The sequence below is a fragment of the Salvia hispanica genome, chromosome 2 (assembly GCF_023119035.1).
Source record: "Salvia hispanica cultivar TCC Black 2014 chromosome 2, UniMelb_Shisp_WGS_1.0, whole genome shotgun sequence".
NCBI classification, from domain to species: Eukaryota; Viridiplantae; Streptophyta; class Magnoliopsida; order Lamiales; family Lamiaceae; genus Salvia; species Salvia hispanica.
The window spans coordinates 14,633,557-14,658,307 of NC_062966.1; the positions used below are offsets into that span (position 1 = coordinate 14,633,557).

A 24,751-nucleotide genomic window follows, 5' to 3' on the forward strand; every position below is an offset into this window, starting at 1 on the left:
AACAAAGCTATATCTCTAGTTGTAACACTCGGAAGATTTTTTAATCTTCGCCCATTCTTTAGAAAGCATTGAGTGTTGTAACCTGCATGTGGTAAGAGGCTAAGTTTTGACTTTTAATGATTCTTAGAAACCTCAAGGAGGTGGGTATTGGGATACCTGGAAAAGAATCACCTATGTAAGTGAAGAAGTGTGGGCCGCTTCAACATGTGAATCACTTATGAATCCAAAGTGGTGTCCATGGCCAGTAAAGGACACAAACGTGAGAACTGATGAGTTTGTAAATAGTATTGTGTCAATATTATTGTCTCGGTATACACCAAGGATGAATGGTTTCAAGGCATCACGTCTACCAGGCCTCCGGTATGCCCGATAATGTTGACTATGGAAAGTTCAAAGCCCCAAGCTACTATTCCAAATGCAATATTGTTCTTCGAGAATTGAGCGAAGAGTCTGCATGCATGCATACACGTCTTGTGTTGGTTTGAGCTTGCAGTGCTCTAACCAATGTGGGGGATTGTTACAAAACGTGTAAAATAAGGAGAGGCTTTTGGCCTTTCATGTTGCCTAAGTCCTTTGGCCTTTCATGTTCTTGTAACCTCCATTTGGTTTATAATGTCCCTTAATGCTAAGACCTTTGAGGTGTCCTCCTAAAGTCCGATAAGGGCTTCTACAAACCATTATCTTCGTCTTGAAAAGAGCTTCAAGTTGGTACCAAGATCACATCAATCGGAGTTATGTGGAGAGAGTTATGGCCGTTCTACTAAAGTCGCGCAAAGCTGCCAGCTGCAGTCTAGGCGGAAATTCAAAGACGGAAAGAAGATATTACCTTGTGAAGCCAAATCTTTTCCTTCTACTACGGGGAACGAAAATTACATCTTTCCTAATGATTGGAGGAAACTTATTACCAAATTTAAATCCTTCTCAAGCCTATATATACCACATAACCTCATTCATAGAATTTAACCCATCATTCTTGAAGATTGAAGCAAGGCAAGAGGAGCATGAAGACTTCAAGATTCATCCTTGGGTTTTGTTTGTTTATTTTATGTCTCGTGCTTTAATTATTGTTTTAGTTCATATGTCTATGGATTACTAAACAACAGAATTTTGAGGTTTGATAGTATTTGACTTTTATGAAGTTCTTTTTATGTTTAATGTTCAAAACTCATTTCCATTTGATTTTTCTTGAACTTTTGTTCGACTAATTGGCTGTTACCTTGATTATTGTCAATCTTTGATCGGTGATAGCTTTGATTGGTTTATCTTATATGTTCATACAATAATTGTGACATGAGTATTGGTGCATGATAGGGAGAGATCGTGGTAAAACTTGAGTCGGATGAACGTAGAACTAATTAGAATAACTAAAGAGTCAGTGAAATCATTATCCTTGAAATTCCTCTATTTGCCTAATTCTATCTTCTTTGCTTTTATCGTTTTACTTTATTTATTTATGCTTAGTTAAACCAAATCTCTTGTTTCTCTAGATAGTATTTGATACTTAGTACATAATAGTCAGTTGCAATTATATTCCCCGTGTTCGATATCCCGGTATTGACCTTTAGCTATACTAGATCTACCCTGTATACTTGCGGGTATTTTTAGTGCTAATAAATAGTGCATCACCTCCCCTATCCTATAAATAGGTGGAGTTTGGAAGAGGGAAAATATACCAACTAAAAGCATTCTCTCTTCTCTCTAGTTCTCTATATTATAGTAGCATTGCATAGCTCGATTCTCGGAACTCCATCAAGTTCGTCGGTGCCTTACGGGTTTGAGGTGCTTCTACACGCTAGGAGGAAGTCGTTTTATCTTGGGGACAATACGCCATTCCGTGAGCACTAGCCGGGGCGTAATTTGTCTTGCGGAAAGAGGGCTTCCCTCGACTCGACTTATAGTTCGGTTTGTTTTATTATTTCCGTTGTAATTTTCATTCCACTTATTGTTATTATCTTCCTTCGATTTTAATAGTTAGAGTACTGCTTGTAACGGCTTGGGAATTTTATCCCTTTATTTCTAACACTACGTGCATACCATGTAGGAATTTTGGGACTTCTCAATTCCGAGGGCGGAATACCATGTTAGTTGGTTCCTTTGGTGGCCATAGCATTACTAATGGGCATCGGAAAAATGTAGATAAACAGAGGAAAGTTATGGTCGCGGCTAATATGGATGACACTAGTGTGTCTCATGAGCCATTTGGAGCTACCTCTGTCAGGCCATAGTCTCGCGGGTCCTCTGGTGTTGTCTCTCAACACCCTCCAACTCTTCAGCACCCTCTAGATATCTCCCATCGATTTTGTCTCTCATACTCCGACTGTTGACATCAGAACCATTTTTAATCGATGAAAAAGAATTTTGGTTACTGATGGAGCCGGATTCATTGGCTCTCATCTGATTGATGAGTTAATTAAAAATCTACGAAATTATGTAAGTTTCTTTTTGTAGAATATGTTATGTTTCATGTGTTTGTATGCAAATGTAAATCGATGTCTTATTGATTTTTTTTGTTTGGGTAATCGTCATGGACAATTAGTCCACTGGATCTAGGTACAATCTTGTACAATGATACGCGATCCTCACTTTAAAATTATTCAACATGGTAGCTATTTTGTTCTTGCATTCTCAACTTGTTCTTATTTTGTTCCTTTTTCTTTTTAAAGTTTATTATATTTTTTTAGATATCACATAATCTCTAAAGATTGATGTTGATATCATATATCATCTTGCCTCCCCACCCTAGCTTCCAAGTTTTTTCGCCAAAGCAACCCTGTCAAGTTAAGTGTCTTTAGGTGATCAAAGAATTCTTTATCTTTTCAATATTATGCTTTATATTTTCAATAATTGATGTAACAAACTATAGAGACTAATGTGCTTGGGACGGAGGGAGTATCAAAAAGAGTTGGAGAGCGATTCCTCCAAAATTCTCATTCAAAAATATATTTTCCCGCCCTCTGTTTCATTTCCCCCATTTCATGGGTGCTTCGTTTCACCCATTCTGTTTCATTTCCTCCTGTCTGATTCATTTCCTCCATTTCACCATGGACGAACATGAACACCAACATGTGCAAGGAGCACTTCCTCCTCACGGTCGGTTTAAAATCTGTCTTTATGATCATATCGTTTAAATTTTATTGCGCTAACTCAATTGTGTTCTATTAATTTATGCTTTGTTGTTTAAATTCAAGTGAGATTATAGTTTTATATATTCATTAGCTCACTAAACTTTGCTCTGTAAAGCAATTATTAATTTTCTAAATTCAGTTGTGCGCTACCGACTGTTGATTTATTGTTTGAATTTTAATTGGTTGCGATTTACCTCTAAGTGCGATTATTCTCTGTCAAGCGATTATTTATTAACGTATTTATGGATAGTACCGCTTAAATTTACTGTGCTAAACTCAATTGTGCTCTATTGATTACTGATTTTGTTGTTTAAATTCAAGTTCGATTATAGATATACTATATATATATATATATATATATATATATTCATTAGCTTTATAATTTGTGATATGTCAAGTAGTTATTGATATCTTAATTGAATTGTGCGCTATTGACCATTGATTTGTTGTTTGAAATTTAATTGGTTGTGATTTGCCTCTAAGTGCGATTAATCTCTTCAAGCGGTTATTGATTAATGTATTTATGGATAACACCGCTTAAATTACTAAACTCAATTATCCTATGTCATACTATGAAACATGAGTACACTTCAGTTCTAATTCAATTGTACTCTGTCAAACTATGAAACATAAGTAAACTTGAATTCAATTTATCATGATTTACACCTCTTGAGCTTACTTGTGATTATTGATATCTAAATTTAGATGTTAACTGAATTCTGTATCTTTTGGTTCTTGACCAGTGATGCTACATGGTAGCAAATGGCAAGAGATTTCGTCTGTTACTCATTTGTGGGCTCTATCCCTTTGTGAATGAGCAAGGGGCCTAAGTTGCGATATGTCTCATTTGTTCTTTGTTTGGTCTCGTTGTTCCAAGCAACTTTACAAACATAACAGGAGGAGTTGATATCTTTACGTCTCAGGGCCTTAGATACCATGAGATTAAGCAATGCCACATAATTCGACGATAGCTTTTGATGCTTTGGTTGCTGAACAGATGGCTTTGGTTGATGGAGACGTAGCTGTGTTTGATGGAGACGTAGTTGTGGCTGCTGTTGATGAAGAGTTGGTTGTTGATGGAAAGGTGGTTGTTGATGACAAAGTGGTTGTTAATGGAGAGTAGGAGGTTGTAGATGGAGAGGTGGAGGCTGTTGTTGATGGAGAGCTGTAGTTGGAGAGGTGGAGGTCGTCATTGACGGAGAGGTGGCTATCGTTGATGAGGAGGTTGTCGTTGCCGAGAGAAGATTGTATTAGTTTTGTTTATGATAATGAATTCATGATTTAGATTGTATAAATTTTGTTTAGGTTGATAATGAATTACTGATTTAGATTATATTAATTTGGTTCATATTATAATGAAATTGGATTTAGATAGTATTGATTTCGTTTATTGTTGAGTTAATCAATCAGATTATTATTAATCCATGGTCAATCAATCAGATTAATAAAAAATAGTTCATGCATTTATATTAGATTATTATTAATAGAATTCACGTTCCGAATCTCATAATCAAGAGTAAAGGCCTAACGGATCAAGATTTATTCTATCACTTCCTCTAAACAGAGTTGGCTCTTGAAGAATAATGATGAGCTTCATCCTTAAATCTCTAAGGCCTATAGAGCAAATATCAAGTCCATCTACGAGTATCCGCCCGCCATGTGGCTCGACGCGACGAAACAAGGTGCTGATCAGCGTGGTTTTTCCACTCCCAGTCCTGCCCATGACCCCCACTTGCTTCCCTTCTTCGGAAGTGCAGGTGATCCCATTATGGACTACTACTGTAGTGTTAGTCCGACAGCATATCTGAACAAAAGTGCACTGGTATGAATCAAAATTTTCATCTTTATTCCCTTAACTATACTTGATTAACATGGTTTGATGCTTGCAAAAGTGTGTTTTCTAGTGTAGGAAGTAGAATGCAGTGTAAAATGGAGCTGGAAATAAGCTAGGAGGTGTCTTCTACAGTACAGACCAGCCATCCAGTCGAGAGGTGCAACGGGCACCTGGTCGGGTGCTATCTCATAAGTGTAAGAAGTCTAGAAGCAATTCGTCTGGTCGGGTGTTATCTAACAATGCATGCGGAGTCCAAAGGCTTCTCACCCGGTCGGGTAAGTTTTGAGCCATTTTGGCACCCGACCGGGTGACCTGACGCACCAACTACCGAAATTCAGTGTTTTCAAATAGGATTGGGAGCAGTTTTTGGAGGACATTCAAACATTTTCAGACACGCAAAAAGAGAGGACAAAGATAGAAAGAGAAGATGAAGAAGATAATGAAGAAATTCCGGCCAACATCTTGACAAATTAACTCCAAATCTACGAGAGCATGCTTCTTATGGTTTTTATTGCAAAGTTTACTATGTGTTTAGGCTAAATATCTATGTTGCGCCAAGTTGTAATTTAGGTTTCTTTGGATGTTTCTACACCATTGATTTCATGTGTTTTGTCACCAACAATGTGCTTGATGTTTATATATTTTTGGCTAATAATTTAGTGTTGTTTTTGTCCTTGTTATTGTCTCTTTAACATAGTTTGAAAGTGCTAGATTGTTGGTGGCTATTGAATTGAATTATTCAGATGATAATTTGATAGTAGATTAAGTAGGGTTTAGGATAATTTTTTTACAAAAGCCCATGCAAGTATAAAACACATTGCTGCAACCTACCACACACAATTCTCATTACATACAAAGAAAACTGACATAAGCTTTACTTTTAATCAACTGGATTTTACAAGGTCATGAATTTTTAATCATGATGCTGTCAAAATTTTTATGATGATTCCCACCAAAAAGGGCACAACAGACTTTTCACAGACTTTACAATAAGGTCACAAATTTTTAGCACGATGCTGTCAAAATTTTTATGATGATTCCCACCAAAAAGGGCACAGACTTTTAATAGATTTCAACAATTCTAAAATAGTAGCTATAAATGTAATATACTAGTACTATAATTTGTAACTATTATATTTTATAATTTAATCCGTGATTATTAGTATATTTATAACTCCATCCGTCCCTGAAAAATATACGAGCATTAGGTTTAACATGAATTTTAATGCATAATAAATAAGTAAAATGAAGACAGAAAGAAAAAGTTTTTAACGTTGAGAAAAATTTTTTACAGTCTTATGGAAAAATGAGTTTCCAAAATTAGAAACTTAGACGTATTAAAAAGAAATAGTTTATATTTTTTAAATAAATCATTTCACAGTCATTCTTCATTAGTCTTTATTTCAATCGAAAAAAATAAAGAATCTTGCTAGCCCAAATTTTATCATACAGAATGGCCCCAAATATATGGCCCAATACTTGTTGTAAATTGCAGAGACTGATGATGCGTTGTGGCAATGGATGCATACAAATGGTTCCGGCGAACTGTTTCTAATCTGAATAAGGCGTCGTTGCCCTCCGTCGCGGCCGCTCCCAGCGCTAGCAAAAGTTCCGAAAACAAATTACAACCCCAAGAAGAGGATAAAATCTATGGAATCACAGAGAAATTAATCGAATTGGTCAAATCATTCTCTATTGACACCTTCAGGAACTTCGCTCTTCCTGGTAATCTCTCTCGATTGCTCTATGTGAGCGTGTGTGTGTAAGTTATTTAGGTTTAGACATTGTTGAATGCTTGGTGGTTTCGCAGACGAGGAAGAAAGTGGCTCTGATGTTGGAAAGTCTGGGAATGTACGGATGGATCTTTCTGACTGGCAGGAAACTCATGCTATGCTTGTCCTTTCCAGAGTCAAGGTATGATTCTTTTCTTATTTTATTTTATTTAATTTTGAAGATTTCCTCCCAGGAGTATTATGCATCATAAATTTTGTTGAGAATTTACTTAATTTTGCTTATGCTGGGGATTGCTGACCTTATTTCTAGAGAAATATTATCCAACATGTGATGTTAGGTGGTTCAATAGGAAAGTATCACTGGAGAAAAGGATTTGAAGAAGGGCCATTCACTAGATATATAGAGTATATGCTTTCCTGGGCTGTCTCAAACTGTTAAACTATGAACCTTTTTCTGTTTGGTGAAGTAATTTGAGATGGAGTGATTGGAGAGTGATGCAGATTGCCTTGTGTATCTAAAATGTACTGTAATTTTTGTTGCATTAGCATTTGGTTTGAAAACTAAAGAGGCTAGTATGGAAGAAAGGTAATAAAATAAGAGTTATGACGGCGATGATGGCAAAGGGAAGGTTATCAATTTATCATGGTATTGTTGCTTATGTGAATCATTAGTAGCCCTTTTTCGAAGTATTAGGCTTCCCAACATCATCTTCGGGGATTGATTTCCTTTCAATTAATTGATTGGCTTCATGGCAACCATAGCAAGTGTGTAGTTAAGCAAATGATGCTTAAATGACTCTATTATTGATGAAGTTTAGCAGAATTTGCAATTTTTCATCGAAGTTTGTCTAAAGTGTACCACTAAAGCAGCCTCATTTTACCAATGAAATGTCACAATTTTATTGCTGAACATATTGAGGACGATGTAATTGCAAAATATTAAATGGCGGTGTTGTAATTGTAACGTATTAATGGTCATACAAAAATTGCAAATTAGGGTAGAAGTTCTGTTTTTCTTCTTCTGGAAACTAACTCTAAGAATGTTTGATTAGTTATTTTCTTACCAAAAACACTATTAATCTTTTCCTCAGGAACTTGCGCAACTACGATTTCAATTATGCCCTCGCTATTTGAAGGAAAAGCAGTTTTGGAGAATATATTTTACTCTTGTTAGGAGTTTGGTGGTGGAGTGAGTTCTCTGACCTATATAAGCTCTGTAAATTGTGTAATATAGTAGTAGTTTGTCTTAATTAGTTGAACCTGAGCTTTTTCAGATCATTTGAATAATGATACAAAGAAACCAAATGAACAAACTGCAACTTTGCTAAAACTTAAATGGTGTGTTTAGATTTGTCCTGTTGCGCTTTTTTAAGATATGCATAACTAATAAATTTTATGTGGTTGCATAGCAACCCCCAACGTCCCACCTACACCAAATCTGTCATTTTTTGTGGGCATGGTCATACGATGTCTCATACTCTCATGCAATTTCTCTTTGAGCATGACTACATGAAATTTCATAGGATTATGTATATGCCTTATCTTGCTTTATGGCCAGATATGAGCTTCATGCTGTAAGAGTAGCCAGGCTCAAGCAGATCAGATTGGAAAGTGAGACTGTGTCTAACAGTAGTGCCTGTGAAGTTGAAATGTCTGACACAAAATTGGTACCTCCTTCGGACTTGGCAACTTCAGTGGAATAGATGCTGTCTTCAAATTTGTAAAATTTATGGTAGGGTACTACTTTGCACCCTGTTCAGTCACATACTAAGTTTCTTTTATGTTTCTTCCGCTAAGTATGATTAAGTTGCATAACTTGATGTTTCAGCTTTATCTGGTTGGGGAACCTCTGGGATGTGCGTGGAGAGAAATTATTAATATAGTATGGAACTATTTCTGGGAGGCCTCCTGGAATTTGTGGTAAATGGTAATCCTCAAATACTCTAGTGGATATACATTGCTTCTTTTACAGCTGAGTTTATTAGACGATTTCACAGTTGATCGAAAAATCATTTGTTGGCTCTTTTTATGCTAGTTTATCGTGACATCGTCCGTGGAAACTTGGAATGTAACGAAATTCCCCATGTAACACTGTAGTCTATGCTGAAACTTAAAGCAATACCAATTGCTCATCATTTCTTGTATATCTTGCATACTAGTTTGCTCATAAGTTCTTGTATATCTTGATCTTCCCTTTCGAGTGTTTGTTTTGTATTTCTGCAGAGTGAATAACTTTCTGAAAATATTTTACTCCCTGACCAGAAAAATGACTTTGGGAAGGATCCACTTTTACCAATCTATCAGGTACATGAACTGCAAGTTTTAAATGATAGAACTACATTTTAAAGTAATCTGATTTAAAAAATTATACACACTGTTTATGATCAAATAAACTCGTAATTCTTGAATCCATCGAAGCGTGAGGTGGATTTGAAGATTCATAAATCTTATATTAGGTGTTTAATCAAATCCTAATCGAGGATTAATAAACTGTAGTTATGCAAGTTTTTGCCTTGATAGAGATAAGAGAGTGCGGTCAGGCCGCACACAGGTTTTTGCCTTGGTTGGTCGTGGTACTTACTCTACCCTACAATCAGTATACTGCTTGTTTGATGAACGTTCATTTATATAGAATGAATGACAGGTAGTTGAGCAATAAATAGTTGCAATAGTAGTACTACTTATTTGGTCATGTGTGTTAATTCAATCTTGTTGTTGCGATGATGGAATTGATATTCAATCATAATCAAAGCTTTAAAAAGAAGTAAAATGGAGTATCACTTGTGTCACAAGAGAGAATATGATTCGAATTTCAAGACATTTTGACAGACTCGTGACAATAAATACTCTGCTTCGAGTCTATGTTCCATGTGAACAACCAACCCAAATGTATACTTACATGTATACGTACATGTATCATCAAGTAGGTTGGTCAGGTAAAAATTTGAAAAATGTACCCTCTCTGTGCAGCACCACAAGTTTGAGAGACAAGGGACAAAATACAGTGAAAATTCATTTCATGTAAACCCCCACTCTCTGCTGACAACGTTCAGATCAAATAGTGTGAGATTCGTTTGGGAAATTTTATGTTACCCGTGATTTCTCACTCAATCTTGTTGCTCTTTACCTATCTATAGATCTATGTCACAATTCGTCATTTTCAACAATGATCTTGATTCTCTCCATCCAGTGATTAGTATTCCTTTGGGGACTTCATATTTTCTTTCTTTTTTTTTTTTATTTGCAAAAAACAACTAATTTACTCTTTTTTACTTCAATTTTTTCAATGCTTTATTCTCTCTCATATTTCATTTCTATTCACTTTACAATCTAAATATCATTTTTACAATTTTGTGCCCAAAAGTATGAAGTTTGTTTTATGATATAAAAAAAAGAACGCTTTACTCAGGAATCAGGATGGAGTGGAGAGAGTATTATTTACTGGAATCTTTTTTCTAGAAAGTCTTTGGTCTGACACAATTTTATGGAGTACTATTTCTTCCAACTACCCGTTGTCGCATTCTTATTGAAAGAGTAGCAGTCCTACCATAAAACAGCAGGATTTTCAAGGAAGCTCGTAAAGGAGAATTACACATGAAAAATACGTATTTACAAGGGTAGGAAACTTGAAGCAAGCTTAATGATTGATTACACTTTCTAGGGAATTTCTACATGCGTATTGTTAGTGACCAAACAAACACCCCTACTCTCTTCCAAATAAACACACACACTCATTTTATGGTCTCACTGCTACCCATTCGTAGCGTCCACGCAGCGCCAAATCTTTCACAATATCAAAATTGTACCTGCAATTCAAACACACACAACACAAAATATAGTGATGAATTGAAGAAGATGAGCTTCATGACACCTAAAGAAAAGGTGTAAAGCGCCATACTTTTCGGCAAAACGGCGTTGCACCAATTGCTCCTCGCGGGCGAAAAACTCCTCCAGTTCATGCGCAGGAGGAGCGATCCTAACATATGCGTTTTGTGCCCTTCGACTCGAACATGCTTGCTTTGTCCTAGTTATGGCCCCGGTGGAACTGCAGTCAACAAAATTACAAATGTGCCACTGGATATGAACTGAATGCAACCATAAATCCTACCTATATACATTCTTGTCAATGGGAGTGAAAGTGCTTAATTTGTATCTATAGCATAAGGCAAGTGGGGTTTTGTGATGCACATGGAAATAAATGTTGTTGCACATCATATCATTAAAACAACCAATCTGTGACAGCCGCTGCTAACCATTTTGCAAAAGCTATTTTCTGAAGTTTCCTTTTCTGGCAACTTTCCGAATTTAAATAGTAGAAATATTTATTGAAAGGTCCCAAACTCATTCATATTCACTGAGAGAGGTGAATCGCATCACTCACTAACCGAAACAACTGCTTTCACTCACTAATACTTCAACCACCACTTCCAGATTCAAAAAGTATTAACCTTTTTTACTACTAATATTCAAATCACATAGTACATACATGGAATTCGAGTTTGGTAAAGCTGAATCACAAATACGTTGAAAAACTAAGAAATGAGTTTATAATGTCGAGGGATTTAGGTCAAGTACAACAATTTGGCGAAAACAAAAAAGGAGAATTTTATTCGAGTGAGTACAACGACAAAATTAATTAAAACATATCAAACTGATTGTGAAAAAATCTTAATTGCATACAAAAAAGTAAGGGATCAAGAGAGAGAGGAAGAGAGAACCTTTGTGGAACATCAGAATCCAAATTATTTTCTCCTTGAGCAGAATGTGGCGGTGAAAAATTCTCATGCCTTCCAATTTCGGTGTATTCTTCACCTCTGCAACCGTAGCTGCGTCGTGAATTCTGCGGCTGCATGGAGCGGAGCTGGAGGGAACAGGCGGCGGCGGATGGAAGGCGCTGAAAGAGGGGTAGGGCTTTGGTGTGGGTGCGGATACCGAGGTAGGAGTGTGAGTCTGAGACATCCGTGAGGGCTACGTCAGACGTCATCTTTGCTTTCTTCGTGCATTTTCCCATGGCTACTATGGAATATGGATCCCTCGAAGCCCGTTAAAATGTGTGAGAACTATACTCAAATTTCCATGGAGAGAGAGAGAGAGGCGATGTTAAATTGTGTTAAATCCCTTAGAGCACTCCCTTATTTCTCCCTAACTTCTGCCACATCAGCGCCACATCAGCATCACATTTTATCCCCAGTTTTTAGCCAACTGCTACATTGGTTTCTCCCTTATTTCTCCCTTATTTCTCCCTAACTCAACATTTCATTTTTACATCATTATTTTTTATATTATTTAATTTTCCCTACAAATGTATTTAATAAATAGACTAATAATGAACAATTCATCGTTGTATTAATCATTGGAAAATATAATACAACGAGAAAAAAAAAACTACAAATAAAAAACGCAAATAAACAAAGATTTAAAAAAAAAAAAACTAAGACGGAGGGGCCGGAGGGGCGTCGGGATCGAGGCCCATCGTAATCTGCAGGCTTTGGATGCATTTCCAGAGGGCCGCCTTTTCTTCAGGGGTCCCGCCGCCGGTGAAGTACAGCGTGTACATCTGCGTCAGATTGGCGACATTGCTCGAATAAGTGGCTTTTTCTAAGTCGATGTGGGGTTCCGACTCGACTTCCGACGTTGTGCCCTTCCCCTTCCGCCTCCCCTTCGCCTTCTTCGCTCCCTCCGGGCGCTCGTGCGGACCATCCCCACTCAAGTCGATGTGGGTCGCGCTCCCCTCGCTCTCCGAAACGCTAAGTCGCGAGCGCACCGATTTCCCGTGCAGCGCGACGTGCATCCCCGTCCGGAATTTGGGGAGATCCTTCAGCTGATCGTAGATGTTCCAATACTTGAACCCCTTCGACAAGTACTTGCCACAATACCTCTGCATGGCCTCATCTCGGACCATATGCTCGTTCTGGCCACTGGGCATGTTCGCCAACAAGTTAGAATAAATACCGTTGAAGTGGCCGCAGTCCCTCATGAGGCGCTCCCAATGCCGACGGATCGCCTCGCTGCCATGGTCCTTCATTGAGGCAGTCTTGTGGCTCCTGTACTTCGCGGCAACCCGCTCCCAGAATATGATCTCAGTCTGGTAGTTGCTGCGCTCCGCGTTCTGTGACGTGTCCGCCCAGCAGGTGGCTATCAGCTCGGACTCTTGCAGAGTGTAAGTAGTCCTTACCCGCTTCGGCCTCTCATCGGAACCCGTATCAGTCGCAGCCGACGACGCCGGCGCCTTCCCCCTCCCGCTCCTAGAAGGCGGCTCGGTGGGCGTTTCTTCCACCTCGAAGTCCTCCGCGCTCAGTGTCGCGGCCTGAGATTCTTGGTCGCCTGGGGTTGATCCGGGGGTGTCGAACTGGGGCCGATACACATCGTCGGCTGGAGAGGGCATTCTGCCGGCAGAGTTGAAGTACGGAGAAAGTCTCCGCGCCGGAGGAGTCTGCAAAGGAGACGGACCCGCGTATGGAAGTTGGCCGGGAGGAGAACCCATCGCCAACAACGAGTGCATCCACTGCTCGTTTGCTTCATCCGTGTTGGGAATTTGTGAACTCGACTCTTTCCCCTTACCCTTACCCTTACCCGAGCGGGAATTTTTCTTCCAAAAGCTCATAATTTTTGGAAGATTGATGAAGATTGAAGATTGGGAGAAGAGATTGAAAATGGAGAGAATGAAGATTGTGGGTGATGAATGGAGGAAGTGGAGGAAATATTTATAGGGGTGGGATGTAAAAATAGCCGTTGGGCCGGAAAAAAAAAAAAAAATTTAAATATCGCCGGATTATCGCCGAGCGTCGCCCACAGTGGCCGGCGATCGCTCGGCGATAATCCGGCGAAAAAACGCCGGTTGGCGAAATATCGGTAACATTATCGCCGGATTATCGCCGATTTCACCACAACGGCCGGCGATAATCCGGCGATGTTCGGCGATTTTTCGCCGGATTTTCGCCACCCCCATTGGGAGTGCTCTTACACCACCTATATTAGCAATACAGTACTCCCTCCGTTCACATTTAACTCTGGCGAGAGCGTTAAGATACTAAGAAAAAAGAATTTAAAAGGTTAATCTAACGTGAGTATCACTTTTATATATTAATTTTCCTTTTATATATTAATTTTATAACAGAAAGTGAGTGTAATGAATTAGTAAAACTTGAGATCCATTTACTCAAAATAAAAATTAAAAGTAAATAATATTTTATATACGGAACGAAGTAATAAATATGGACAACATTTGGTGGAAGGAAGGAGTAGTAAATAATTCTAGATTACAAAATCAAGATGAGTACTCCAAGTTTTTAGGGCAAATGAAAAAAAAAATGATGTAGTTTGGTCAAATTCTGATTAATCCTGCAATTTTTAAAAATAGCCAATTATATATAACTTTGATATTTTTCTCATTTGTCTCATAGCAAAAAAAAAATCATCATGATAAACTCTGAATTTATCAACATAATGCATACATATAGCAGTGAGGATCAATCGGGTAGGCCCATCGGGTTTCGGGCCAACACTATTCGGGTTACGGGTCAATCGGGTGCGGGCTAATTGGATTGTGATTTTTTTCGCATTATAAAAGTTCAACCCTAACCCTAGAAACTCGGGTTTCGAGCTAGCCCAACGGGCTAATCAGGTTGTTGCCGATAAGATTAACATGCAATTAATCCAATAAATAATGATGAAAATTAGTTTTATTCATAAAATGTAAAATATCTAATTATGATAAAATTGAGATATATGCTTAAACTCAATCATAAATATGATCAAATACTAATATTTGATATATTTCGTGAAATTTTAATGCATATTTTAGAAATTTAAATATTTTTTTAGTGAATTTGAAGTTTATAATTTATTTATCTATTATTATATTAATAAAAATTCAATATGCAATTTGTATATTTAATATAAAATTGAAAGATATTTTTGTAGTTATCTATATTATCAAATTAATCAATGAAGTATCGAATTAAGAGTAAAAAAAATAGAATAATAGAAATTTTATCAGGTTTTTGGGCCAACCCATCGAGTTTTCGGGTCTGCCCTAACGTGTTGCAGATTAATCGGTTGCGGGCTAATCGAGTTTTTATTTTATCGGGCTAGAAATTTCCAGCCCTAACCCTATAAATTTGACAGGCTATTCGGGACAGCCCACGGATTGCGGGCTACACTGACATCTCTATATGCATATGTACAAATTAAGAATATACTCCTAATTGATTGAATGTATTGAATGACGTTGTTTAAATAGCGAAATATTTTGTTCGCATAACATTTTTCGTTTGCTAAAAAGCATACATAATTTCTCTCAAATCATAGACTAAGAGTAATTGAGAAAAATGTTAAATTTATGATATATAGTATACTCTGAAATTACTAATTTACCATTTCAGAAAGTTGCTGAATAGACTTTGACCAAAGTTTTTAGTAGTATGATGTATGTTATTTATCAAAATTATTATAAGACGTTAAACGATAGAATTACCCTTATTGTCATATACTTCCTCCGCTTCATAGTAGTGGAGTCATTTTGTCATTTTGATATGTTCTATAATAGTAGAGCCATTTCTTTTTTTCAGTTAAAACGATACTAGTATGATCGTTAAGTTTTCTAAAGTAATGCTTTATTAATAAACATAACCTGATTTTGCAACTTAGAGCTAGTTTGCATTTTGTTGCTTCAACTAAGTCTGAAACGCAACAAATTTTGGCAAAGCAAGAACAAGAAATCGAGGGCAAAATTAAAATCGAATTATCAGCAACAAAGAAGAAGAGGTCAAGCTTCGAACAAGGAAATGCAGCAAAAATACGGATCAAGAAATATTGAACCAAAAAAACCACCGAATAAAGATTTGCAAAAACATAAGTAGTACTATAAATCAAGCAATTCAAGCCCAAAAACACGATTTCTTTTGTCAAAACGAACTTGAGCGTCGGAAATAGAGACCTGGTAACCGTTCATCATTATCTCAACCAAAACCAAATTGAGTGTCGTAGAAGGAGACGATTTAGACACTGATAAATATATTTGAGTATTGAAAAAAATTTAAATTTAAAAAATTTTACGCCCTCAAACAAAACCAAATCGTTAACTAATTTGCAAAATCTCTCTTGATGCACGACCATGAACTCGAACGTCAGCGTGCACTTTGGAGGCGAAACTAGAGCCTAAATTCACATATATGATGCCGTTTCTCCTCATATGTTTAGGATTAAAAATACCATATGTTTAAAACAAAATTGGACTTATAGCGTTTAAGTTACCAATTAAGTGAAAATCGCTTTGATCTTGAAATTAACAACACTTTCACTTCAAGGTCAAAAAACAATTCTCGATGTCAAGGACCTAAAATTATCATAATAAAGTTTTGGAACAAAATCGTAAAATAATAAAAAATTTAGAACCAAAATAAATTTAGGCTTAATTTTTTACATTATGATATTGTGATAACATAAATTGTAGGAGTACCACTTTGGATTTTTAAGAGATTTAGTATTTTATTTCCTTTTGACGTTCTGGATCATACTTGTTCCTTGGTTTTAAGAAACAATGTAGGCGAACACTTTCCAACATCTCATTTTGGAGTTGTTTGATCCTACCGTAGGAATACTCAGGAACAGAATGACAACTATAGTTAATCAACTCCAACAACAGTTGAAGATGGCCGATCAAGAAGTTGCACGAAAGAGAGCAGACGAGGTCACTGGAGGTCCTAATGTGCATCTGGAGCAATTCTTGTAGTCAATTGTAGATAAGCAACACAACACAATAAGGCCAAACAGTGATATCAAGCTTTGGTACCCGGTTACGAATTTTTTTTCCTCTCGAAATGACACTAAAATTGAAGTCCGAAACATGCATGATCAGTGCAGTTTATTCTTGTTTTTCTTTCTATTGTTTTTGCTCATATGGGATCTTTTTTGAGAAAAGCCCAAAAGTAAGTTATTGGGCTGACTTATTGTTCTCCATGATCATGTCAGTATTGTGTGGAAACATCATTCATTTTTGTAATTGGCATTGCATAGATAGGGAGAAAAATAGTAGAGATAGCGCTTCAATATACAGGTGTTATTTCAATAAAACTCCCCAGCCTCATCACCGATAATACAAGTGCATCTTGTGATCCGACCACAAATTAAGCAGAGAAACAACTGGTTAAGTAGCAAAAAATCAATGGCAATTTTCGATTGTGGAGCAGAACTGCACATTTTTCAGCTGTTGGTACAAACTCGTTAGTGGTTCACTAGGTAAATTAGTTGGAGAGGAGCAGAGATGAATGAAATGTTTAGTGAATGTATCCTGCTCTGCTCCCTCTTGTTGGCTCCTCAACACTCTGCTTCTCTATTTGCTGTATATATATAAACTCAAAAGAGGCATATTGCAATATTGATACAAGCTAGTGACTCTGAAGCTTCCCAAAGAGATTACAAATCTCCCAAGAAAAATTATCCACCATTATTTCCACAGCTTAACAGAGCTGTCGTGGCTAGCTGAGGCAACCATTCCTGTCAGAGGTGACTGTGCCAAAGAAGCTATTATATTCTCATGTGCAGGAACCGTCATGCTTTTGTTCTCTACCATGTTCCACAACTCCAAAGCCTACAACACAACAGGGTTATTCAGAGGTCAGTAACATATTATATGCAGTAACATATTAGACAACCAAAATAGGCAAGGGCATATATGTGCTTGACAGTGGCTTGAAATGTCTGTGTGTGTGAGAGAGAAAGAGAAAAAGAAAGAGTTGGCTACCCGCAGTCCTCCAATCACCAAGAGAGCAGAATAACTTGGATGGAAAACACAAGAATGAAATTGGTTTCCATTAGAATTAAGCTCATGTATGCACTCTCCAGAGGCCAATGACCAAACTTTAATGCTGTCTTCACTGACGGAAGCCAATAGGTCACCGTTAAGATCCCAGCAAAGATAGTTGACGACACCAGAATGTCCCTAATGAATCACCAAAAGTTATAAGAGATGAAAATAAATTAATTGCATTGCTCAACCCCTAGAGGCCCAAACCAAGATGTCCATAGTACGCAAAAAACCTGGAACGAATGTGTTTGCCTGTCATTTTCCACATCAAAGATTGAAACGACCTTGTCTGAAGCAGCTGCCAGTAGATGACCCGTTATAGGCTGAAACCTCACTTGTGCACTTCCTCCTTGCTGCACGCAGTCAACAAGATTATATTTGGAATTGCGCCTCACTGAACTGAAACTAATGAGGATGAAGATATTTATAGACAACATATAGAAGTTAGATACCCAACCTTGGACATGCGAGTGCAGGTGAATGGGCTAATACTCCAATAACGTATCTCATTTTTACTATCACAGAAACAAAAAAGATCGTTCTTCTTTGGATGGAAATCAAGGGACATGATGTGGGAACTATGCCCGGTGTAAGCTTGCAGACAATAGCTTGGCTGTGCAAAAGAACAAAATGAGCAGAATAAGTGCCTCTAACTACGGATATGAATTCAGTATAATCAGAATCAGAAGCATACAGTTTCATAGTATATAAACAGTGTGTGCATCTTTATGTATAAATAAAAATGATGAATATTGTGATGACCACTGCACATCATACAAAGATCAGTGGTCCAAATTAAATTCTACATAAGACGGGAGGGGAGGTTGCTATATGTGTGTGTGTGTGTGAGCATTTTCTGCCAGCCATAAAAAATCTAAAAAGTTAAAAATTATCAAACAGAAGGCAAGAGGTCATTACGTTAGCTGCATCCCACAATCTAACAGACTTGTCAAATGAAGCCGTAGCAAGTTGAGTAGAATTCGGCCGGAAGCGAACATCAGTAATTAAGTACTGGTGTTCTTCAGGGGTGGACTCTGTTTGTAAAGTATCCATGTTCCAAAGAACAGCCTAATCCAAGGACAAAGAGTGAGTAGAAAAGTATGGGAAAATGTATCTAACCATAAATAGATCACTGCTCATCTAGTTACCCATGTATGAATATATAATACAGCATTAAATTAATTCAATAGACCTAACTCTTTTGGCAAAAATGCAAACAGCAATATAGTATAATGACATGGAACACACCCAGTTAACTGAAACACTATTTAAGAGCATAGTTACCCTACCTTCTTGTCGTGCCCTGCACTAGCCAACAACTTCCCATCCGAAGAAAAATGGCAGCAAGTCACTTTATTTCTTGTCCGAATGCAACCAACTTCTCCAAATGAAAAACCTTGAATAGGACACATCATTTAAGTAACTTATAGAAATAGAAGCTGTATGAAGCAGTCAACAGCAACATGCCTAGATATCATATCCCACCTTTAGAAGTCTCAGTTTTATGCCCAGTAAGATTTTGTTTCAAAGAACCATACATATTACCATCTCCCCCATCATGAGACAAGAAGGATTCTACATTATCTTCAAGGGAGCCAACGTCACCAAAGTTCTCCAAATCATCCTATGAAAAATATGTACAAAAAACCAATGTATTGTAATGAAGACTCCGCATTGAATGCTCCAAAAAAAATGAAATATAAAAAAGTACTGAAATCTCATGAACATTTAAGATACCAACTTTAGGTGAAAATAAAATTCAAAATGAATTGAGTGATTCAAGACAAAACTGAGCCTCACAAGCTGATTTGTAGATGATGCAATTACACCAGCTCCATCTCCACCATACATCATCATACTCTTGGATACATTATTAGCATTATGCAGGCTGCTGGCTGTGGTCATCCCATCCCCAGGTGTATGTGTTGATTGTGGTGAACCTGGGGAGGGGCCTACCGTATTTCCAGTACCTGTGCTATTGGCAGGTCCAGACGAAGAGTGTTGTTTCCTTTTCCTATTGTTCTGTTTCACAGTAAAGTATTCATCAGTTTGTTATGTATGCCAAAAGTCAAGGCATCATCAGGAAGAAGGATAGAAAGTAAATGTTCTGAGGCTTGCGGTAGGAGCAGTTAGAACTAATAACAGAGAGATTACAGGATATCATTTGCCATAACTGAAATATTAGAAACATTCAGATAACTAAATATGATCAACACATGCCCTCAGATAACTAAGTAGGATCAACACATGCCCTTGGATTAACTAACCTGCTGCAATTGCTGCTGCTGCAACTGATCCTGTTGTTGTGAGGACGACTGCTGCATTTGGCCCATTTTCATCTGCTCGGAATGAGTAATATTACTTCCAAGTACAAACAAACTTATTATATGCCACTAATCATTAAGGGAGTCAATTATATTGTTCTTATGGGTAGAAGCACATCTTTAACATAGCAGTTTAAAACAAATCAAATCTGTCCTGGTAAGAATTATTTATTATATGTAGTAGAGCAAGTAATAAGAGAAAAACCTAATCATCTAGGGTAAACATATTTCCATTAGTCAGTCCCAAGACATGTACTCCCTCCGTCCACGAATAGGAGTCACGTTTTGCCATTTTAGTCTGTCCGCGAATAGGAGTCTCGGTTCACTTTTACCATAAATGGTAGGGTCCCACCTTCCACTAACTCATTCCACTCACATTTCATTTAAAACTAATATATACAAGTGGGACCCCTATTCCACTAACTATTTTCCACCCACTTTTTTTAACATTTCTTAAAACCCGTGCCGCCAAGAAATGGGACTCCTAATGGCGAACGGAGGGAGCAATTGGTAAGGCTAGCAACTGGTTGTTGGAACTAACTTCAACCAAGAAGCCAGGGGAAAAAAAGAGAGCAGACAATTTAACCACCCATCAAAGCTGTGTTGGCATCATGCTTTACAATCAAAGCCCTATTCTTTCTGCAGAAATTACAGAGATATGACACATACCCATCAAAACTTGGAATATTTTATCATCACGATTCACAAGTACAGTACAGATATTAATTTACAGAGTCGACTCTTATTAAAAGCGAAAAGGTACACTTTTAACTAAAATTTAGTATCAGGCAAAATAATTTAGACCTAACAATCCCATCCCACACACCCGCCTTGTACCCTCAACCAAACTAGAAAATAAAAGATGGAAGAGTCGATACTCTGTGTAATGCAGAAAAATTTAAACTGGGGCACCAAAACTACCATGCTAGCACTATATACAATTTCTACAATGGCCACCATGGTATATATTGCAGCTTGATTTAGAAAATACATTTCCTGAGACCCACAGCAGTTGCAAATGCCGAAATAAAAAAAAAAATAGCACAGCCAAAGTTCAATTGTCATATTGTGCTATTTAGAAATAAAGAGACAGTAACCTTAGGAGAATTTGACTGCACGGGGGAGCAAATAGATCCATCATTTCTAGGAGGTTGGCCATCTTTTGCATTAAAACTACCTCTCGGCACTCCTCCAAATCCATAGTTAGGTGAATTACCAAGGTTACCCTGTGCTTGAGCCTGTGCAAGGGCTTGTTGCTGTTGTGATGCCAAAAGGAACTGGTTTGGGGTAGGCAGGTTGGGCTTTTGCACTTGCAAACCCAAACTTGGCCGTAATTGGTCAATTCCCTGTGTGATATGGTAAGTATCAGAACTCATGAGTTTCGATTAGGTTCTTCATCAAAGAACAGTAGACAATAAAATCACAACAAACTCACTGTCAAAGGCCAACCCTTCAGTGGAAGACCAGTTACTCCTTGATTTAATCCTAACAATAAAAAAAGATTAGAAAGAGCAAGAGAGCACTTGCATATGACTTTAAGCAATATAACTTTGATGCCAGATGGAGCTATACGCAATCATAATATGCTCAAACTGGATAACATTAATTTTGTTACTTCATTACAATAACCAAACAACTGGAGTATAATTAAGCATGTAATTAAATTTGAACTTCCATCTCTTTAGCAACCATTTTAATGTTAAAAAACTATCTCCCCCAGTCAAGCAGAAGACAGTATAAAAAAATTAAAATCGTAGTAGTAGAAACGATAACTATACTGCTTACATTTTACGATAACTTATCTTTAGCATGGATAAAGAGACATTCCGTAAACTAGTTCATGACAGCACTAAGAGTGAAACTGTGACAAAAGAATGTTTGGGCGAGGTCAGTAATATTACCTGCACCACCCAGTCCAGATTTTGACTGGAGAACCTGCCCATAAATCGACGATGGGTCCATAGGCAAAGATTTTTGTGTGGCACCCAAGTTAACTTCCCCTTTATTGTCCTGGACATGTCACATGACAAATTTACATTAATATGCTCTGGGAAAGGCAGCAGACCAAAGCTAAGAATCCAACAATAAATATGGTTTGGTGCTTACAGTAGCCAGTTGTGGTCGCCCCTGCATTTGCTGCAAGGCTGCAGACATACCCCCAGAGTTGCCTTGTATCAACTGCCTGTTTCAACCATGGGAAAAGAAACTAATTATTAATTTAGATCAATATAATAGCTTCAAATTCACTGGTGTAGAATTTGGTTATATCAGTTTTACCCTTGCTGACCAGAAGCTGATTTAAGAAGTGCCATCCTATTAGCCTCAATGAGGCCTGGAGATGTCTCTGAATCCATGGGGTGGGGATGCTTCATCCGTTCTTCATACATCTTCATAGCCAATACACTGGCAGATGGTTGGCCCATCATCCCCTCAGAATTCATGGGACCACCAAGTGGTGGATGATTAGGATCCCTTCTCTGTAATTGGGCACTGCGTTGCTGCATGAGTTGCAACTGCTGCATTTGAAGCTGCTGTTGTTGCTCTCTTTGTTTGATTTGTTGTGTCTAAGTTTAGTAGCAAAAATCACAAGAACCTATTAAATGGTGCGTTTGACACAAACAGCATGGTGCAAGTTCATAATGAAACTGTATAACAGCTGCAAAATTTGACAAACCTCTATGTAAGCTGCAGCAGGTTCAGAATGCTTCTCGTTTGTCCTTGCGATGAAAATGTCCCAGAAAACAGACCACCATTCAAAAAGAAATCCTCCTGGGGCATCAATAGCTAAAAACAGAACTAGTAGTTAGAAAGAAAGATATTATCCACAACACACGTATCTCTAATGTGAGGAAGCAGAATGCATTGCAGGCATAAGGCAAAGAATTAACAAAAAGATGCTTATCCAAATGCACAAGACACGAAAAAATAGTCCAATCACATAAAATAATTAACAAATCCCTTACCCACAGGATCTGTAGCGACTTTTCCTTCTGTCATGAAAGTTTTTGCAGAATTATGCAGTTTTCTTTTCAGCAAATAGTCGTGAATGTATACATCAAGCCTGTCAAACATTATAGAAAGTGTGAGTCTTATTCAGCGGTGCTTCCTAGTAATCAAAACAAGAACACATTTAGAACTGTAAGCTCTTTTCAGTGGGCAAAAGAATGAGCAGAAAACAGAGCTCTGGAGCCTTTAAATCAAAGGCTTTAGTCATCAATAATGCTAACTATTGGAAAAAGGGTAGTGTTCCTAATCAGGAAATCATAAACATATAAACTTTCCAGTTTCGGGCGTAAAAGGGTAAAGAAAGAACAATAAACAGATTACAGTAAGAAAGTATTCTGCAGGTAAGCTTTCTTATTTGCTAATGGGAGCAAAATAAAGGAGAGAAGGTATGAACTAAATGTTTGAGAATCCTTACATTTTATCAGCTTCCCAGTTACTCTGAGCCATGATTTGATTTATTTTTCTTTCGAGAATTGGCTCCTCAATCCAGCTTTAAAACGTAATCAAGCACGCCTAAAAATGCAATTTAATCAGAAATCCCGTTACCTCAAAAGAGCTAGAAACCCTAATTTTGCGCACAAACTCACAAATTAGAGAGATCAAACCCAGCGATTACGATCCATGCAGGATCCTGATCAGAACCGACCTCAAACTAAATTCACAGCACAATTAACAGGAATCTAACTAAATTCACAAATTGTCGATAAGATCTCAACTGAACATAAAATGGTCAAGTTCGCATACTTATTCCTAAGGTGACTTCACAAAATCACAGACGCTTAAAAGTTAAAACCTCGTCAAAGTTTGTCCGTCGAATCACCAGAATTCCAAATTTCAAATCTATCGTGATACAGAATCAAGCTTCTCCTGGTTCTCCCAAACAATCTGACAGTTGTATACCTCTCAATTTCAAGCTAACATGCTTCTCAACAACTATTTCAATTTTAACACCTCTTTCAAATATAAATTTTATGATTCTAAAATCATAAACAAATAAAGAGCAGAATTCACGGAGATGTTAACAACCGAATTTATAATTCATGAATTCCAGTGCGAAGAAGGGAGCATAACCGATTAAAAGGGTGATAGGCGAAAATATCGGCTACGGGAAGTCCGAAAAATTGCTGGAAAGAGGTCATGTCGGGATCTGAGCCTGAGCTCTGGGAGGGGGGATCAAACGCGATGGTTATATAGGTGCAGAGGCTCGGATGGAGGTTCGGAGTGAGGACTCCTTCAAATAAGAGGTTCGGAGTGGTAGAAGTGTGAGCGCATTATATATCGAACAGCTTTAATATTAGTGAAGTGGCAGTGGACTTACACGCGGGCCCAGTGCTGGCCTGATGATGAGAGGTGTTCGATGTTTAAGCGCCTTTGATTGTGATATGGGTCTCACCATAATTGCTGATCTGGAAGCAATATTGGTCTTGCAAGCTGTGGTGCTTCGTTTTTTTTTATCTCTTTTCTTAAATCAATTGGCTTGGGTACTCAAAAGTTTAGAGCATCTCCAATAGTACTTCGGCCAAAAATCGGCCAGCAGTTTCTCCCCCTGCCACGTCAGCAGCATTAAAAATCCACCTGCCACGTCAGATTTAGGCCAGCCATAGGCCAACCGCAATAAAAATAATTCAAAAAATACTATATTTACGGAATTAAAATCACAATACGGAATTAAATTTACGACATATATACGGAAAAAATTCGTTAATTTTATTTAAATAAAAAAAAGTACATTAACTAAAAATCAAAAAAATTACATAATAAAAAAAAATCTGGGCTTCCACACACGAGCCACCGCCCCACTCTACTCCTCACTAATTTATTAAAAAAATACATTAAAAAATGTTAGTATGCCTTGAATCTATGTTAGTTTGCCGTATGACATGTTTCTGTTTTAGTTCTTAATTTTGTATTGGGCCTAGTTG

General features: G+C 37.6%; 3 protein-coding genes across 6 annotated transcripts; 1 reads left to right on the forward strand and 2 right to left on the reverse strand.

Annotated features, from left to right (window-relative positions):
- Positions 1–6,436: 6,436 nt before the first annotated feature.
- LOC125204443 lies at positions 6,437–8,836 on the forward strand. 2 transcript variants are annotated; one of them, XR_007173571.1, is made up of 6 exons: positions 6,437–6,684; positions 6,770–6,873; positions 7,784–7,881; positions 8,251–8,424; positions 8,521–8,619; positions 8,728–8,836. XR_007173571.1 is itself a non-coding variant. In XM_048103106.1 (5 exons), exons 1-4 carry the CDS (start codon positions 6,477–6,479, stop codon positions 8,393–8,395), a joined length of 555 nt encoding a protein of 184 aa, XP_047959063.1. In that variant the 5' UTR covers positions 6,437–6,476; the 3' UTR covers positions 8,396–8,424; positions 8,521–8,836. The 2 variants fall into 2 exon arrangements, 1 of the variants encoding a protein (XP_047959063.1); XM_048103106.1 differs by having other exon boundaries at positions 8,521–8,836.
- A 1,400-nt stretch (positions 8,837–10,236) lies between these two features.
- LOC125207746 (cyclin-dependent kinase inhibitor 3-like) lies at positions 10,237–11,814 on the reverse strand. Its single transcript, XM_048107222.1, has 3 exons — positions 11,411–11,814; positions 10,591–10,737; positions 10,237–10,498 (listed from the first exon to the last, which is right to left on the reverse strand). The coding sequence occupies exons 1-3, from the start codon at positions 11,701–11,703 to the stop codon at positions 10,429–10,431; spliced, it is 510 nt and encodes a 169-aa protein (XP_047963179.1). The 5' UTR covers positions 11,704–11,814; the 3' UTR covers positions 10,237–10,428.
- A 5,025-nt stretch (positions 11,815–16,839) lies between these two features.
- On the reverse strand, positions 16,840–24,052 carry LOC125205594 (transcriptional corepressor LEUNIG_HOMOLOG-like). Of its 3 annotated transcripts, none has more exons than XM_048104632.1 (18): positions 23,901–24,052; positions 23,245–23,342; positions 22,787–22,884; positions 22,498–22,607; positions 22,101–22,387; positions 21,930–22,005; positions 21,725–21,833; positions 21,259–21,308; positions 20,921–21,169; positions 19,767–19,838; positions 19,300–19,521; positions 18,985–19,123; positions 18,789–18,895; positions 18,418–18,567; positions 17,957–18,112; positions 17,733–17,852; positions 17,437–17,634; positions 16,840–17,283 (listed from the first exon to the last, which is right to left on the reverse strand). In XM_048104632.1, the coding sequence occupies exons 2-18, from the start codon at positions 23,274–23,276 to the stop codon at positions 17,140–17,142; spliced, it is 2,319 nt and encodes a 772-aa protein (XP_047960589.1). In that variant the 5' UTR covers positions 23,277–23,342; positions 23,901–24,052; the 3' UTR covers positions 16,840–17,139. The 3 variants fall into 3 exon arrangements, with proteins under 3 accessions (XP_047960589.1, XP_047960590.1, XP_047960591.1); XM_048104633.1 differs by having other exon boundaries at positions 23,856–24,000; XM_048104634.1 differs by lacking the exon at positions 23,901–24,052 and adding an exon at positions 23,623–23,822.
- Positions 24,053–24,751: the final 699 nt, after the last annotated feature.

Bases quoted from the DNA above. Each gene is read 5' to 3' on its own strand.
- LOC125204443 (XM_048103106.1), top strand. From the start codon at position 6,477: ATGGATGCATACAAATGGTTCCGGCGAACTGTTTCTAATCTGAATAAG. The intron at 6,874-7,783 runs GTATGATTCTTT...TCTTTTCCTCAG, and splicing joins TTGTCCTTTCCAGAGTCAAG to GAACTTGCGCAACTACGATT. The intron at 7,882-8,250 runs GTGAGTTCTCTG...CTTTATGGCCAG, and splicing joins GTTAGGAGTTTGGTGGTGGA to ATATGAGCTTCATGCTGTAA.
- LOC125207746 (XM_048107222.1), bottom strand. From the start codon at position 11,703: ATGGGAAAATGCACGAAGAAAGCAAAGATGACGTCTGACGTAGCCCTC. The intron at 10,738-11,410 runs GTTCTCTCTTCC...TGTTGACTGCAG, and splicing joins GATTCTGATGTTCCACAAAG to TTCCACCGGGGCCATAACTA. The intron at 10,499-10,590 runs GTATGGCGCTTT...TTTGAATTGCAG, and splicing joins CAACGCCGTTTTGCCGAAAA to GTACAATTTTGATATTGTGA.
- LOC125205594 (XM_048104632.1), bottom strand. From the start codon at position 23,276: ATGGCTCAGAGTAACTGGGAAGCTGATAAAAT. The intron at 18,896-18,984 runs GTGGGATATGAT...GTCCTATTCAAG, and splicing joins TAAAACTGAGACTTCTAAAG to GTTTTTCATTTGGAGAAGTT. The intron at 17,284-17,436 runs GTAGCCAACTCT...GTTGTGTTGTAG, and splicing joins TGGTGATTGGAGGACTGCGG to GCTTTGGAGTTGTGGAACAT.